This window comes from Pristiophorus japonicus, chromosome 19, assembly GCF_044704955.1.
Source record: "Pristiophorus japonicus isolate sPriJap1 chromosome 19, sPriJap1.hap1, whole genome shotgun sequence".
Classification (NCBI taxonomy): domain Eukaryota; kingdom Metazoa; phylum Chordata; class Chondrichthyes; family Pristiophoridae; genus Pristiophorus; species Pristiophorus japonicus.
The window spans coordinates 7443710-7461107 of record NC_091995.1 but is presented as its reverse complement, the minus strand read 5'-3'; the positions used below and the strand labels follow the sequence as shown (position 1 = coordinate 7461107).

Below are 17398 nucleotides of genomic sequence, written 5' to 3'. Positions count from 1 at the left end.
AACCTCACCATCATACGACACCTTGACGACTGCACTGCCAATCACCGTTATGAGTTCTTTAGTGTACGTACGCAACTTGACATTGACTGGACTCAGCTTAGGCCTCACAGCCTTAGTATCCCACAGCTTGTCGAATTATTGATTGACTCGCACCCGTGTCCAATTCCATCGGTACCGGCGCACCATTAAGTTTCCCATTGATCATTATTGGTTGGCTCTTTGTTAGGAATGAATACAGTCCATACACTTCCTCCTCTGGTATCTTGGATTGCATATCCGGATCCGCGCTATACTGGTCATCATCCTCCACATGGTGCATCGCAGCACGATTGCTCAGTTGCGGACACATGCGCTGGAGATGCCCCCGTCTCGAAAATGTACTGCTTAAACCGACACTGATGAGGCCGATGATTGCCCCCACAACGTCAACATGGTGAAATCGGATTAATTCCCGTTGGCGGACTTTGAGCAGCCACAGGTTTCGCATACACAATCAAGTAGGCCCTGTCATATGCAGCTCTGCCAAACGATGATACAATCTTGTTTACAGTACTTGCTGAGTTCCAATTGTTCGATGATATCTGCTTTAAGTTTTTGTCTGTTGTCATGCATGCCTGGACAATCGTGATGGCTTTGCTCAAATCCAGCGTCTCCGCCGCCAGTTGCTTACGCAGGATCACCTTGTGGTTGATGCCGATTATAAGGAAGTCCCGCAGCATGTCTCCCAACACGTTTTCAAACTTACACAGTCCAGCTAGCCGTCTTAGATTGGCAACAAATTCCGACACATTCTGGCCCTCAGAACGAACGTGCGTGTAGAATCGATATCGTGAGATGATGATGCCTGCTTCTGGTTTGAGATGGTCATGTACCAGAGCACACAATTCTTCATAGTCCTTGTCTATTGGACTTGCAGGCGAGAAAAGATTCTTTGAGTCCATAGATTTTCAGACTGCAAACCGTGAGGAAGACCGCCCTGCGCCTAACTGCTTCAGTGGGTTCCTCCATTTTGTTGGCCACGAAGTTCTGGTCCAGGCGAGCTACAAAATCTGCCCAGTCCGCTCCCTCCACAAATCTCTCCAGAATTCCAATTGTGCTCATTTGTGCATGTGAAGGTTCTTAGGTTACCCCGTCGCCAAATGTTATGTATGTAATAACTCGATAGACTGAATACTGTAAACTAACACAGGTACAAACCTGGCTCTGCTTTATTCAGGCCCAAAGTGATCACATTACATGATGGCTTGCCTTTTATACCTGGGCCGCACACACGTTCGTACAGCCCAATGACCTCTGACAGTGGCGCCATCTGGTGGCTAGTAACCCCAAACATACATACATGACAGAATCAAAAACACAGTTTCTAAATTTGTGGATGACACCAAATTGGGGGGGATAATCAATACTGAGGAGGACTGCAACAAATTACAGGAGGACATTAATAAACTTGCAGAATGGGCATATATTTGGCAAATGAAATTCAACACAGATAAATGTGCCGTATTACATTTTGATAAGAAAAATATGGAGATTACATATTACTTTGAAAATACAAATCTAAGTGAGCTAGAAGAGTAAAGGGATCTCAGAGTATAAATGCATAAATCACTGAACGTAGTGACACAGGTCAACAAGACCATAAAAAAACAAACCAAGCACTTAGGTTTATTTCTAAAGGGATTGAATTGAACAGTAGAAAAGTTATCCTAAACTTGTATCAAACTTTGATGAGACCACACTTGTATTAATGCATACAATTCTGGTTGCCATATTATAAAAAGGATATACAGGCACTGGAGAGGGTGCAAACTAGATTTACAAGGATACCAGAAACACAATGGTATACTTATCAAGAAAGGAAGAACTGGCTGGGTCTCTTTTCTTGAAAAGGGAAAGCTGAGGGGTGACCTAACAAAGGTCTTTAAAAATATGAACGGTTTTGATAGAGCAGGCAGAGAGAGAATGTTTCCACTTGTGGGGAAGAGCATAACTAGAGACCATCAATATTAGATGGTGAGCAAGAAAGCCAATCGGGAATTCAGAAGGAACTTCTTTACCCAGAGAGTGGTGAGAATGTGGAACTTGCCACCACCGGGAGTGGTTGAAGCGAATAGTAACAATGCAGTTAAGGGGAGGCTAGATAAGCCTATGAAAGAGAAGGGAACAGTGGGTTATGCTGATAGAGTTCGATGAGGAAAGACAGGAGGAGGCTCGAGTGGAACATAAACACTGGCATAGACTGGTTGGGCCTATTTGTGTGCCATATATCCTACGTAATTCCATGTAAGGTGCAAATCTACCAAAGCTCGTCATCTTGTCACTAAACTCTCTCTGGGGCTGAAATTCAGGATCTCAGAGAGACCCGTTACTGTCTGTTTGTGGCAGCCATGCAGAGGAATCCCGTGGCCACCACTTTGGCATCAAATGGCCGCCCCAACCCAAATTCAGGTCGGGGATCTTTCAGCCTGGTCCCAATTCCACCCGATCGTAATGACCACCACAAGCGCGCCATCAGAATGCGCACCATCGCTCTCCCTCATCTGAAATAAGATCCGCCCGAAATTCACCTAAATCCAACGACCCTCCCGCCGCGCGGTGCCCCCGACAGCTTTCTGTGTCGGTACACCTTATCCGCACTGAGTGCGGCCCGACAGAGTGACGGCCCTTCAAGGGGAGAGCCCACTGCCGCGGCCGCCATCTATTTATTTTTGCTGCCCGACTTCCCGATCGGCCAGCAAGATTGTGTCCCCGGGTTCGGCCAATGGCACCCTGTCTTGGGTGCCAGGCTGCTGGCCTGGCCGAAATCATCCCTGGTGGCCCAGTGGCCGTAGATTTAAGATGACTGGTGCTATCCCCTTTAACGGAGGGAGAGAGTGCGTGGTGACGCACTCACGCTGTGATGTCATCACTACTCCACCGCTGATTGACAGCGACGGAGTCCCGGTCCCGACCTAAATTCAGCCCCTTTCTGTCTATCTCCCGGCCCCACTATGACCGACTTCCGGTGGGACGTAAAAAACATTTCAAACACCCAAATATCAATCCTCCGGTCGCATCACGGATCCCTGCAGTAAAAACAGAAAAAAAATCATATGTGCGCCACTGAATTTCAGCCCCACTATCTTCGATCTGATGTTACTGCGACAAAAATGGTCGAGTTTTTCTGCCTCCTTTTTCTCGGGTAGTTGTTACTCGTTTACTATCAGGTGTGCACTGACCATGCTCGACCAGCTCCATTAGGCATGCCCGACACGAGACTCCCGAAGCAAGCGCTCTACTCGGATCCCCGACACGACAAACAAGCCCCAGGTGGGCAGAGGAAACGTTTGAAGAACACCCACAAAGCCTCCTTGATAATGTACAACATTCCCACTGACACCTAGGAGTCCCTGGCCCAAGACCACCCAGAGGAGGAAGAGGGCGCTGAGCACCTTGAGTCTCGTCGCCGAGAGCATGCAGAAATCAAGCGCACACAGCTGCAAACCAGTGCCACCCATCCTTTCCTTCAACCACTGTCTGTCCCACCTGTTACAGAGACTGGAATTCCCGTTGGATTGTACAGCTACCTGAGAACTCACTTTTAGAGTGGAAGTTAGTCTTCCTCAATTTCTTCTGGAATCTTCTGAAATTTTTTGAGGATGTAACTAGCAGAGTGGAGAAGGGAGAACCAGTGGATGTGGTGTATCTGGACTTTCAGAAGGCTTTTGACAAGGTCCCGCACAAGAGATTGGTGTGCAAAATCAAAGACATGGTATTGGGGGTAATGTACTGACGTGGACAGAGAACTGGTTGGCAGACAGGAAGCAGAGAGTCGGGATAAACAGGTCCTTTTCAGAATGGCAGGGAGTGACTAGTGGAGTGCCGCAGGGCTCAGTGCTGGGACCCCAGCTCTTTACAATATACATTAATGATTTGGATGAAGAAATAGAGTGTAATATCTCCAAGTTTGCAGATGACACTAAACTGGGTGGCAGTGTGAGCTGTGAGGGGGACGCTAAGAGGCTGCAGGGTGACTTGGGACAGGTTTGGTGAGTGGGCAAATGCATGGCAGATGCAGTATAATGTGGATAAATGTGAGCAATAAAACGAAGGCAGAATATTATCTGAATGGCGCAGACTAGGAAAAGGGGAAGTGCAACGAGACCTGGGTGTCATGGTTCATCAGTCACTGAAAGTGAGCACGCAGGTACAGCAGGCGGTGAAGAAGGCAAATGGTATGTTGGCCTTCATAGCTAGGGGATTTGAATATAGAAGCAGGGAGGTATTACTGCAGTTGTACAGGGCCTTAGTGAGGCCTCACCTGGAATATTGTGTTCAGTTTTGGTCTCCTAGTCTGAGGAAGGACATTCTTGCTATTGAGGGAGTGCAGCGAAGGTTCACCAGACTGATTCCAGGGATGGTTGGGCTGTCACATCAGGAGAGACTGGATCAACTGGGCCTATATACACTGGAGTTTAGAAGGATGAGAGGGGATCTCATAGAAATATATAAGATTCTGACGGGACTGGACAGGTTAGATGCGGAAAGAATGTTCCCGATGTTGGAGAAGTCCAGAACCAGGGGACACAGTCTTAGGATAAGGGGTAGTCCATTTAGAACTGAGATGAGGAGAAACTTCTTCACTCAGAGAGTTGTTAACCTGTGGAATTCCCTACCGCAGAGAGTTGTTGAGGCCAGTTCATTGGATATATTCAAGAGGGAGTTAGATCTTACGGTTAAGGGGATCAAGGGGTATGGAGAGAAAGCAGGAAAGGGGTACTGAGGGAATGATCAGCCATGATCTGATTGAATGGTGGTGCAGGCTCGAAGTGCCGAATGGCCTACTCCTGCACCTATTTTCTATTCTATGTTTCTAAAAGCACCAGGCACAGCATTTGTTCATTTTCTTATTGCTCTCCAGAAAATGTCACATTGGTGGATGGGTAGGGGCTTAATGTTTGATATTTCAGCGGCTGTGGCTTTGTTTTCGTGTGACCGCCTCCCTGGGATAGGCGGCATTTCCAGGTGTTCAAATTCTCTCTCCCCCCGACCCTGAGTGACTCTCTCCCCCCGACCCTGAGTGACTCTCTCCCCCCGACCCCGAGTGACTCTCTCCCCCCGGACCCCGAGTGACTCTCTCCCCCGACCCCGAGTGACTCTCTCCTCCCGACACCAAGTGACTCTCTCCCCCCGACCCCGAGTGACTCTCTCCCCTCGACCCCGAGTGATTCTCTCCCTCCGACCCCGAGTGACTCTCTCCCCCCGACCCCGAGTGACTCTCTCCCCTCGACCCCGAGTGACTCTCTCCCCTGACCCCGAGTGACTCTCTCCCCTCGACCCCGAGTGACTCTCTCCCCCCGACCCCGAGTGACTCTCTCCCCCCGGACCCCGAGTGACTCTCTCCCCCGACCCCGAGTGACTCTCTCCTCCCGACACCAAGTGACTCTCTCCCCCCGACCCCGAGTGACTCTCTCCCCCCGACCCCGAGTGACTCTCTCCCCCCGACCCCGAGTGACTCTCTCCCCCCGGACCCCGAGTGACTCTCTCCCCCGACCCCGAGTGACTCTCTCCTCCCGACACCAAGTGGCTCTCTCCCCCCGACCCCGAGTGACTCTCTCCCCCCGACACCAAGTGGCTCTCTCCCCCCGACCCCGAGTGACTCTCTCCTCCCGACACCAAGTGACTCTCTCCCCCCGACCCCGAGTGACTCTCTCCCCCCGACCCCGAGTGACTCTCTCCCCCCGACCCCGAGTGACTCTCTCCCCCCGGACCCCGAGTGACTCTCTCCCCCGACCCCGAGTGACTCTCTCCTCCCGACACCAAGTGACTCTCTCCCCCCGACCCCGAGTGACTCTCTCCTCCCGACCCCGAGTGACTCTCTCCCCCCGGACCCCGAGTGACTCTCTCCCCCCGACCCTGAGTGACTCTCTCCCCCCGACCCCGAGTGACTCTCTCCCCCCGACCCCGAGTGACTCTCTCCCCTGACCCCGAGTGACTCTCTCCCCCCGACCCCGAGTGACTCTCTCCCCTCGACCCCGATGACTCTCTCCCCTCGACCCCGAGTGACTCTCTCCCCCCGACCCTCAGTGACTCTCTCCCCCGACCCCCAGTGACTCTCTCCCCTTGACCCCGAGTGACTCTCTCCCCTCGATCCCGAGTGACTCTCTCCCCTCGATCCCGAGTGACTCTCTCCCCTCGACCCTGAGTGACTCTCTCCCCCCGACCCCGAGTGACTCTCTCCCCTCGACCCCGAGTGACTCTCTCCCCCCGACCCCGAGTGACTCTCTCCCCTCGACCCCGAGTGACTCTCTCCCCTCGACCCCGAGTGACTCTCTCCCCCCGACCCCGAGTGACTCTCCCCTCGACCATGAGTAACTCTCTCCCCCGACCCCGAGTGGCTCTGTCCCCGACCCCGAGTGACTCTCTCGCCTCCGACCCCGAGTGACTCTCTGCCCCTGACCCCGAGTGACTCTCTGCCCCTGACCCCGAGTGACTCCCTCCCCGACCCCGAGTGACTCTCTCCTCCCGATCCCGAGTGACTCTCGCCACCCGATCCCGAGTGACTCTACCTCCGACCCCGAGTGACTTTCTGCCCACGATCCCGAGTGACTCTCCCCCCGACCCCGAGTGAGCCTTTGCCCTCCGACCCCTTGTGACTCTCTCCCGCTGACCCCGAGTGATTCTCTCCCCCCAATGTCGAGTGACTCCCTCCCCCTTCCCCGAGTGATTCTCTCCCCCCGACCAGGAGTGACTCTCTCCTCCCGAACCCGAGTGACTCCCTCACCCGAGCGACTCCCTCCCCCTCGACCCTGAGTGACTGTCTCCCCTTGACCCCGAGTGACTCTCTCCCTCGACCCTGAGTGATTCTCTCCCCTCGACCCTGAGTGACTCTCTCCCCCCGACCCTGAGTGACTCTCTCCCCCCGACCCCGAGTGACTTTCTCCCCCCGGACCCCGAGTGACTCTCTCCCCCGACCCCGAGTGACTCTCTCCTCCCGACACCAAGTGACTCTCTCCCCCCGACCCCGAGTGACTCTCTCCCCTCGACCCCGAGTGACTCTCTCCCTCCGACCCCGAGTGACTCTCTCCCCCCGACCCCGAGTGACTCTCTCCCCTCGACCCCGAGTGACTCTCTCCCCTGACCCCGAGTGACTCTCTCCCCTCGACCCCGAGTGACTCTCTCCCCCCGACCCCGAGTGACTCTCTCCCCCCGGACCCCGAGTGACTCTCTCCCCCGACCCCGAGTGACTCTCTCCTCCCGACACCAAGTGACTCTCTCCCCCCGACCCCGAGTGACTCTCTCCCCCCGACCCCGAGTGACTCTCTCCCCCCGACCCCGAGTGACTCTCTCCCCCCGGACCCCGAGTGACTCTCTCCCCCGACCCCGAGTGACTCTCTCCTCCCGACACCAAGTGACTCTCTCCCCCCGACCCCGAGTGACTCTCTCCCCCCGACCCCGATTGACTCTCTCCCCTCGACCCCGAGTGACTCTCTCCCCCCGACCCTGAGTGACTCTCTCCCCCCGACCCCGAGTGACTCTCTCCCCCCGACCCCGAGTGACTCTCTCCCCTGACCCCGAGTGACTCTCTCCCCCCGACCCCGAGTGACTCTCTCCCCTCGACCCCGATGACTCTCTCCCCTCGACCCCGAGTGACTCTCTCCCCCCGACCCTCAGTGACTCTCTCCCCCGACCCCCAGTGATTCTCTCCCCTCGACCCCGAGTGACTCTCTCCCCTCGATCCCGAGTGACTCTCTCCCCTCGATCCCGAGTGACTCTCTCCCCTCGACCCTGAGTGACTCTCTCCCCCCGACCTCGAGTGACTCTCTCCCCTCGACCCCGAGTGACTCTCTCCCCCCGACCCCGAGTGACTCTCTCCCCTCGACCCCGAGTGACTCTCTCCCCTCGACCCCGAGTGACTCTCTCCCCCCGACCCCGAGTGACTCTCTCCCCTCGACCATGAGTAACTCTCTCCCCCCGACCCCGAGTGGCTCTGTCCCCGACCCCGAGTGACTCTCTCGCCTCCGACCCCGAGTGACTCTCTGCCCCTGACCCCGAGTGACTCTCTGCCCCTGACCCCGAGTGACTCCCTCCCCGACCCCGAGTGACTCTCTCCTCCCGATCCCGAGTGACTCTCGCCTCCCGATCCCGAGTGACTCTACCTCCGACCCCGAGTGACTTTCTGCCCACGATCCCGAGTGACTCTCCCCCCGACCCCGAGTGAGCCTTTGCCCTCCGACCCCTTGTGACTCTCTCCCGCTGACCCCGAGTGATTCTCTCCCCCCAATGTCGAGTGACTCCCTCCCCCTTCCCCGAGTGATTCTCTCCCCCCGACCAGGAGTGACTCTCTCCTCCCGAACCCGAGTGACTCCCTCACCCGAGCGACTCCCTCCCCCTCGACCCTGAGTGACTGTCTCCCCTTGACCCCGAGTGACTCTCTCCCTCGACCCTGAGTGATTCTCTCCCCTCGACCCTGAGTGACTGTCTCCCCTCGACCCCGAGTGACTCTCTCCCCCGGAACCCGAGTGACTCTCTCCCCTGGAACCCGAGTGACTCTCTCGCCCCCGACCCCGAGTGACTCTCTTCCCTCGAACCCGAGTGACTTTCTCTACCCCAATCCCGAGTGTCTCTCTTCCCCCGACCCTGAATGACCCTCTCCCCACGACCCCAAGTGACCCTCTCCCCCCGAACCCGAGTGTCTCTCTCCCCCCGACCCCGAGTGACTCTCTTCCCTCGAACCCGGGTGACTTTCTCTACCCCGATCCCGAGTGTCTCTCTTCCCCCGACCCTGAATGACCCTCTCCCCACGACCCCGAGTGACCCTCTCCCCCCGAACCCGAGTGACTCTCCCCCCCCGACCCTGAGTGACACTCTCCCCTCAACCCCGAGTGACTGTCTCCTCCCGATCCCGAGTGACTCTCTCCTCCCGACCCCGAATGACTCTCTACCCCCGACCCCGAGAGACTCTCTCCCCCCGACCCCGAGTGACTCTCTCCCCCCGACCCCCAGTGACTCTCTCCTCCCGACCCCGAGTGACTCTCTCCTCCCGACCCCGAGTGACTCTCTCCCCCCGACCCCGAGTGACTTTCCACCCTCGAACCCCAGTGTCTCACTTCCCCCGACCCAAATTGACTCTCTCCTCCCGATCCCGAGTGACTCTCACCCTCCGACCCCGAGTGACTCTCTCGCCCCGACCCTGTTTGACTCTCTCGCCCGAACCCCGAGTGACTCTCTCGCCTCCAACCCCGAGTGACTCTCTGCCCCCGATCCCGAGTGAGACTTTGCCCTCCGACCCCGTGTGACTCTCTCCCCCAAACCCCCATGTAACTCGCTCCCCCCGACCCCAAGTGACTTTCTCCCCCTGACCCCGAGTGACTCTCCCCCGATCCCGAGTGACTCTCCCCCGATCCCGAGTGACTCCCTCCTCCGACCAACCCTCTATCCTGATCCCGAGTGACTCTCGCCCCCCGACCCAGAGTGACTCTCTCCCCCTACCCCGAGTGACTCTCTGCTCCGAACCCGAGTGACTCTCTGCCCCCGACCCCGAGTGACTCTCTGCCCCCAACCCCGAGTGACTCTCTTTCACCCGACCCCGAGTGACTCTCTGCCCCCGACCCCGAGTGACTCTCTTCTCTCGAACCCGAGTGAATTTCTCTACCCCGATCCCGAGTGTCTCTCTTCCCCCGACCATGAATGACCCTCTCCCCACGACCCCAAGTGACCCTCTCCCCCGACCCCGAGTGACACTCCCCCTGACCCCGAGTGACTGCATCCCCTGACCCCGAGTGACTTTCTCCCCCCGACCCCGAGTGACTCTGGTCCCCCGACCCAAAATGAGTCTATGCCCCCCAACCCCGTGTGTTTCTCTGCCCCCGATCCCGAGTGACTCCCTGCAGACCCCGTGTGACTCTCTTCCCCCGATCCCGTGTGACTCCCTGCAGACCCCGTGTGACTCTCTCCCCCGACCCTGAGTGACTCTCTCGCCCCTGACCCCAAGTGTCTTTCTTCCCCCGACCGAGTGTCTCTCTCCCCCCCATGCCCGAGTAACTCTCTCCCCCCGAACCCGAGTGACTGTCTCATCCCGATCCCGAGTGACTCCCTCCCCCGACCCCGAGTGACTCTCGCCCCCCGACCCCGAGTGACTCTCCCCCTCAACCTCGAGTGACTGTCTCCTCCCGATCCCGAGTGACTCTCTCCCCCCGACCCCGAGTGACTCTCTCTCCCGTCCCCAAGTGAGCCTTTGCCCTCCGACCCCTTGTGACTCTCTCCTCCTGACCCCAAGTGACTCTCTCGCCCGAACCCCGAGTGACTCTCTCGCCTCCGACCCCTATGACTCTCTCCCCCAAACCCTCATGTGACTCTCTCCCCCTGACCCCAAGTGACTTTCTCCCCCTGACCACGAGTGACTCTCCCCCGATCCCGAGTGACGCCCTCCCCCGATCCCGAGTGACTCCCTCCTCCGACCAACCCTCTATCCTGACCCCGAGTAACTCTCCCCCCGACCCCGAGTGATACGCTCCCCCTGACGCCGAGTGACTATCCCTCCGATCCCGAGTGATTCTCTCCCCACGATGCCGAGTGACTCTCTCCCCCCGACCCCGAGTGACTCTCCCCCGATCCCGAGTGACGCCCTCCCCGGATCCCGAGTGACTCCCTCCACCGACCAGCCCTCTATCCTGACCCCGAATTACTCTCCCCCCGAACCCGAGTGACTCTCTCCACCCGACCCCGAGTGATTCGCTCCCCCCGAACCCGAGTGACTCTCCCCCGATCCCGAGTGACGCCCTCCCCGGATCAGCTCTCTATCCTGACCCCGAATTACTCTCCTCCCCGACCCCGAGTGACTCTCTCCCCCCGACCCCGAGTGACTCTCTCCACCCGACCCCGGGCGACTCTCTCCCCCGACCCCGAGTGACACTCTCTCCCCGACCCCGAGTGAATAACTCCCCCCGACCCCGAGTGACTCTCACCCTCCGACCCGGAGTGACTCTCTGCCCCCGACCCCGAGTGACTCTCTCCCCCCGACCCCGAGTGACTCTCTCCCCTCGACCCCGAGTGATTCGCTCCCCCCGAACCCGAGTGACTCTCCCCCGATCCCGAGTGACGCCCTCCCCGGATCAGCTCTCTATCCTGACCCCGAATTACTCTCCTCCCCGACCCCGAGTGACTCTCTCCCCCCGACCCCGAGTGACTCTCTCCACCCGACCCCGGGCGACTCTCTCCCCCGACCCCGAGTGACACTCTCTCCCCGACCCCGAGTGAATAACTCCCCCCGACCCCGAGTGACTCTCACCCTCCGACCCGGAGTGACTCTCTGCCCCCGACCCCGAGTGACTCTCTCCCCCCGACCCCGAGTGACTCTCTGCTCCGAACCCCGAGTGACTCTCTACCCACGACCCCGAGCGACTCTCTCCCCCGACCCCGAGTGACTCTCTACCCACGACCCCGAGCGACTCTCTCCCCCCGACCCTGAGTGACTCTCTCCCCCCGACTCCGAGTGACTCTCTCGCCTCCGACCCCGAGTGACTCACTGCCGAGTGACTCTCTTCCCCTGCCCCCGAGTGACACTCCCCCCCCGAGCCCGACCGATCCTCTATCCTGGCCCCGAGTGACTCTCTCCCCCTGAATGAGCCTTTGCCCTCCGACCCCTTGTGACTCTCTCCCGCTGACCCTGAGTGATGCTCTCCCCCCCTGACCCCAAATGTATCTCTCCCCGGACCACGAGTGACTCCTCTTCCGACCCCGAGTGACCTCCCCCCGAGCCCGAGTGAATCTCTCTAACTCTCTGCTTTTTCTCCCAGTCTCTGTGACCCTGGATGTGGAAACAGCGAATCGATGGCTCGAGGTGTCTGAGGATCTGAAGAGTGTGAGACTGACCGGGACCCGGAGGAATCTCCCTGACACCGAGAAGAGGTTTACAGCCCGGCGCTGTGTGCTGGGATCGGAGGGATTCACATCGGGGAGACATTACTGGGAGGTGGAGGTGGAGGGGAATCGGGGCTGGAGTCTGGGAGTAGCCGCAGAGTCTGTGGGGAGGAAGGATTGGGTCAGACTGAGCCCGGAGAATGGATTGTGGACCATCAGGCGGTACTTTGATGAGTTTAATGTAAACTCCTCCCCTCCATCCCCTCTCCCTGCCGGTCAGATCCCCGGGAAGGTGGGAGTTTATCTCAGTTACGAGTCCGGGACAGTTACATTTTACAGCGCGGACACCAAGTCCCATCTCCACACCTTCACTGGGAATAAATTCACGGAGAAACTTTATCCTTTCTTCTGGACTTGGGATGTGAACAAGTGGCTGAGAATCTGCTCCGGTTCCAATCCGGGTCTGTAAAAGGGGCGGGGCCTCGGACCGGCCCGCGACATCCATGACCTCACAATGACTTGACCCCGCGCGGATAGGGTCAGGAGCAGAGGTCAGGGGTCGGGAGTTAGAAAATGTAATTTCCAAATGATGCATTGTAAGATCCCAATGAGACTGTAAATACAACCCATACAAATATAAAATGTGAGGACACTTTAATAAAAAGTAAAAGCCGACAGCAAGTCCATCCCAGCCCTTTCTCATCACTGCCCCGCTCCTTTGTATTAAAAAGCAGGTATAAGTTGTGCTCTGACAATGAGCACATTCCTCAGGTATTCAGCACCGCGCACCATTGGTGATGGGAAATACACAAACTGTCTCTCCCCAAAAACACCGGGAGTTTGGTCATCTTCGGTTTAAAGGGCTGGATGTTCCCTTTTACTGCCGTGTGGGGTGTAAAACTGGCGGCTGATCCGCTAACACCTGAGTTGTTCCCGGTGGTAAAAGTGAAAATTCACCCCAGAGTGTTTCACGTTCCCTTGCAGGTCGCTGTAATGCCGCTTTCAGCCGGGAGATGGTGATGGCGAGCTGTACAGAGAGCTGTATAGTTTTATGGTGCAATATCACCACCTGCTGGTGTAAACCGGTACTGCGGGAATACCCAAAAACAGAAAATGCTGAAACACTCGGCTCATCTGATTATTCAGGCAAGACATTCAGAACATGAGTCCATGATCAGATCAGCCATGATCTTATTAAATGGTGGAGCAGGCTCGAGGGGCCAAATGGCCTACTCCTGCTCCTATTTTTTATGTTCTTAACTGAAAGATAATTGGATTCGGAAAAATAAACACTTCCCACTTCCGTGCTCCTGGGAAATTCTGCACCCCGGCCTGCCCAATGTTCAAAAGGCAAAGGTTGGGAGTGTGGAATTTCAACAATATAGGCTCCTGGTGTGTCAGGAGAGCTGAATTCAAATATCTTGGCCTGTATTCCGAGTACAGAGAGGAGATTAAATGAGTTTAAAAAACACTGAAGTGGGTGCTGAAGATGTGACATTTATTTCCCGGGGGTGTCTGGGACATACTTTACAGTGTGGCCCACTCCATTTTATGTTGTTTTGAGCCTGCGGTAATTCTGCCTTTCAAACCAAAAATAATTTTTCCTCGAAGGGTTACAGATATCTTAAATATTAAAATAAAAGTGTGTATTTTTTCATCTCATTTTTATGCTATTAACTATACTTGCAAACTGCTCCAAGATGGTTGAACACATGACGACCATTTCTTTTAATGCTCTGCAAAATTCAAGTGACCTTTATTTCAATGAACATTTGAGAGATCTCACAGCTGAGAAGAGACATTTTTCACAGGCCCTAAGAGATGTCCTTCAATTGTCTCTGAACTGTGAAGAAAGCTGCAACTATGGTGATAAAGAAATGAGAAGATCTGTTCATGGGAAGGATTTGTTTAAGAATATTCCTTTGTTTTAAACTCAGCAATTAGTTGCACGGTGGGCAAACGTCCCAGAAAAGGATATAAAATGGCTGTAACACGGGAGATAGGAGGAACTGCGGCAGGCAACAGAACTGGCACCTGGTTAGTGCCAAGAGAATGAGGGAGTTAATTTCCAATCGCTGACCACGGTCTGGTGTGAGGGTCTTTGTTTTCTATTAATCACTTGGGGAATGGGCAAGTTTAACCCTTATCAGGGATTTAACGGGATAGATTGGTGTGAGCTAATAATTAAGAAATTGTTGTACATTTAATGCACAAGTAAGTTGCTTGTATTTCTTTTGATTATTCTAAGTAAAGATAACCCCTGGATTGGGGTGGTGAAGGACCATCCTGTGTCTGCATTGTTTTGTCTCACAAGTTCGAACTCTGAAAGTGTAGAGTCAAGTCGTAAATAAGTCTTGACTGTTTAATGAAAAGAACAAGACAAAATTTTACAGGATAAAAACCTGTTCCTATACAGGATAAGTCTTACAAGCGGTGTAGGGCTTCAATATGACATCCATACGTGGAGAGACTGGTGAAGCTTGTATTGTTAACTAGTTTATAAACCACTAGTTCGATCCCAGCTGGAGTATTGTGTCCAATTCTGAGCACCACAATTTAGGAAGGATGTGAAAGCTTTGGAGAGGTTCCAGAAGAGAATTACTAGAATGGTTCCAAGGATGAAGGACTTCAGTTAGTGGATAGACTGGAGAAGCTGGGATTGTTCTCCTGAGAGCAGAGGAGATTTGATAGAGGTGTTCAAAATCATGGGGTGTCTGGACAGAGTAGATAGAGAGAAACTGTTCCCATTGGCAGAAGGGTCAAGAACCAGAGGACACAGATTTAAGGTGATTGGGAAAAGAACCAGAGGCGACATGAGGAAAAACTTTAAGAAACGAGTGGTTAGGATCTGGAATGCACTGCCTGATAGGGTGGTGGATTCAGATTCAATAGTCGCCTTCAAAAGGAAATTGGATAAATACTTGAAGGAGAACAAATTACAGCGATATGGGGAAAGAGCGGGGGGAGTGGGACTAACTGGATTGCTCTTCAAAAGAGCCAGCGCAGACTCGATGGGCCGAATGGCCTCCTTCAGTGCTGTCCCACTCTCTGATTCTCTGATTCTAACTGAGTGTACACTTGGTACCTTGGTTACCGAACACAATTGTGATGGAGACTGTAGGCTCCAGAGCTCTCTCCTGTCAGGAGGGATGTAATTACTCATAGTGCTGCTCGCAGTGGCTGAGGGGAATCATGTATTGTGGAGGGTATACCCCAGAAATGGCAGCCCATTCTAGAAAATAACTTATCCTGCATCACTCAACCCACAGCTACAAATACTTGAACATTCAGTAAGAAGTCTCTAAAGGTTTCTTATTTTTATTGATAAAAATCCTTCTGATAAGATCCTCTCTTCACTTCCAGAAAGTAATAACAGTCCCACCACGTGTTTCTCATTGCTTGCTTCAGTCTGACACAAAGGAACACCTGGAGGCAACATTCAGCTTTCCTGCAACATAAAATGAGACCGAGGTATTTGTCCGTGACTCATTCATCTGTTCAGTACAGTAATCACTCCCAGGTATAGAACTATTGTAACGTGGGGGTGCGTCAAAAACACCGAAGGGAAACCACTTACAGGCTTGACAGGCCCCTTTTATATCCCCACACCGTTTGCCTTTTCAGGCTGAATAAAGTTTGTTCTTGTTTCGAGGCTTCCTGTTTGTGTGTCTTCTGGCCCCAAAAAGTTTTTCCCTTGTTTGGAGGCTTCCTGTTTTGAGTCCAGTGATGGGTTTTCGATTCCGACCGGTCTGGGCTTAATGGCTTTCTATTGTTCTGGTTTCCCGCCTCTCAGGGTTATCTCATCCAGGTAATGGCTCTGATCACTGATCAGTTCTTATCTGATCTAACTCTGACGCGTTCACATTGCTTAACAATGGACCCTCCATTTTTTGCCCATTACCTGTGGTGAGTTGCCTTATCCTGGCCATTGTAACTTCCCAGACCACCCCCGCCCATCAGGTGTAGATTTCGAGTACAACATGGAAAAGTACCTGGGCCCCTCCCACAAACAGGCTTCCAGTTTTTTTCTGCAGTGAGAAATATTAAAACGCAATGTCCAGATAATGTCCAACAATCCTTGGGGAGCCGATGCCTGCAGTCTCTCCTATGATATTTCAAGAGTCCTTCTGGAACATATCAACGTCCGCTGGTGAGCAAGTATCGTGGTTCCCAACCAATCCTATCTCTTTTTACTTTTAAAACACCTCGAAATACGTCCCCGAAATACAACCGTGCATCGCACTGTTACCATATAGATACGGAAAGTTACATTCACGGTTCGTTAACTGCAGCCTCCCAGCGACTCCGGAGCGCCTGACTTCTCTTTTTACAAGAAATGCACAACAGGTACATCACAATTAAAAACTGTATAATGACGAGAGCATGTGAGCATATGCGGATCCACGGAGGAACCTCCACACTTATACCAAGGTCCCACCAGGATGGGGAATTTATCTCTTTAATTCTTTCCTCTGTGTCCTGGTTTGTCTGTTGCAGTGTGAAATAATGTTTTTGGGATAGCTCGATCTTTAATAACGTTGTTAGGTGTTCCGGCAGAAAAGGAATCTGATACCCGAACTGGGTAATGTACTGTTGCAGGTTCGGGATCGTGGCGTTTACCGTAATGTGTACCTTGGATAGTTCTGGGATCGGAATAATACGTTCCTGTGCCACTTGAACCTCGGCGTGGGGTTTGAAGCAGAAAGTGCTGTCAGTGACCGGACACCAAGTGTCCCGGTGCACTCGATACCGGTCCACACTCGTGGTTACGCAGTATGTCCTGTTGCCCACATATGGTACCTGAGGTGGAACGTGGCTCTGGGCCCTTACCTCCATGGTGCAATTGATGGGCTCTCGACTCTCAGATTCAAACCCGACTCTGGCCGATCGAATGTGTTCAAATGCTGGGGACACAATATGACCCGTGCACCCCTGCTCTGGCACCCCCTGAGGTCAGTGCCGGTCATGGCATGCTCCCACTTTATAACAAATGGTGGGACCACATGATACCGCACGTGCAACCCTTCCCGTACGACCCCAATGTTCTCGACCCTGTACACTGGCACTGGTTGTCATGTCCCATCCATTAGCGGCATACGCAACACTATTCCATGATTGTGGTTGGACCAACCGCTGGGACTGGGTAGGCTTCGGAGGCTAGACGGAGCTGACATGGGCTCATCGAATTACTGTACGGGCTGAGCGCTGCGAGGTGCCGGTTGCTGATCCATGATGGGCGCGACCTTGCTAGAGGTCCTCTAAATGACTGTCCCCTCGCTCAGTAACCAGGCACCGTACAACACGTACACTTCGTTTTGTGCTGCCTGCGTCAAGGCATTCCTGTCTTCTCGTATTAATGCATTTACAGTCTTTGTGTGTGTCTCCAGCTCTGCGATAACCTCCTTTAAATGGACAGTCATTGCCTGGTCCTCCTCTAACTCCAACCCTACCACCGTGTTCCCTTCCCCCAGGACCTTCCACAGCTGGTCCTTTAAACCACTGGTCTGCATCTGCAGTTGCACGTCCTCCATACTATTGACGAGAGATGTACCCGTGC

At 54.4% G+C, this 17398-nt stretch overlaps 1 protein-coding gene across 3 annotated transcripts in view; it reads left to right on the top strand.

The window, feature by feature from the left end:
- The window catches only part of LOC139229687 (butyrophilin subfamily 1 member A1-like), a 191923-nt gene extending 177804 nt beyond the window's left edge, over positions 1-14119 (top strand). For all 3 annotated transcript variants that reach the window (XM_070861208.1, XM_070861206.1, XM_070861205.1), the window contains one exon: positions 11778-14119. In XM_070861208.1, coding sequence (XP_070717309.1) covers positions 11778-12310 — 533 coding nt within the window. In that variant the 3' untranslated portion in view covers positions 12311-14119. The remainder of the gene's footprint in view (positions 1-11777) is intronic.
- Positions 14120-17398: the final 3279 nt, after the last annotated feature.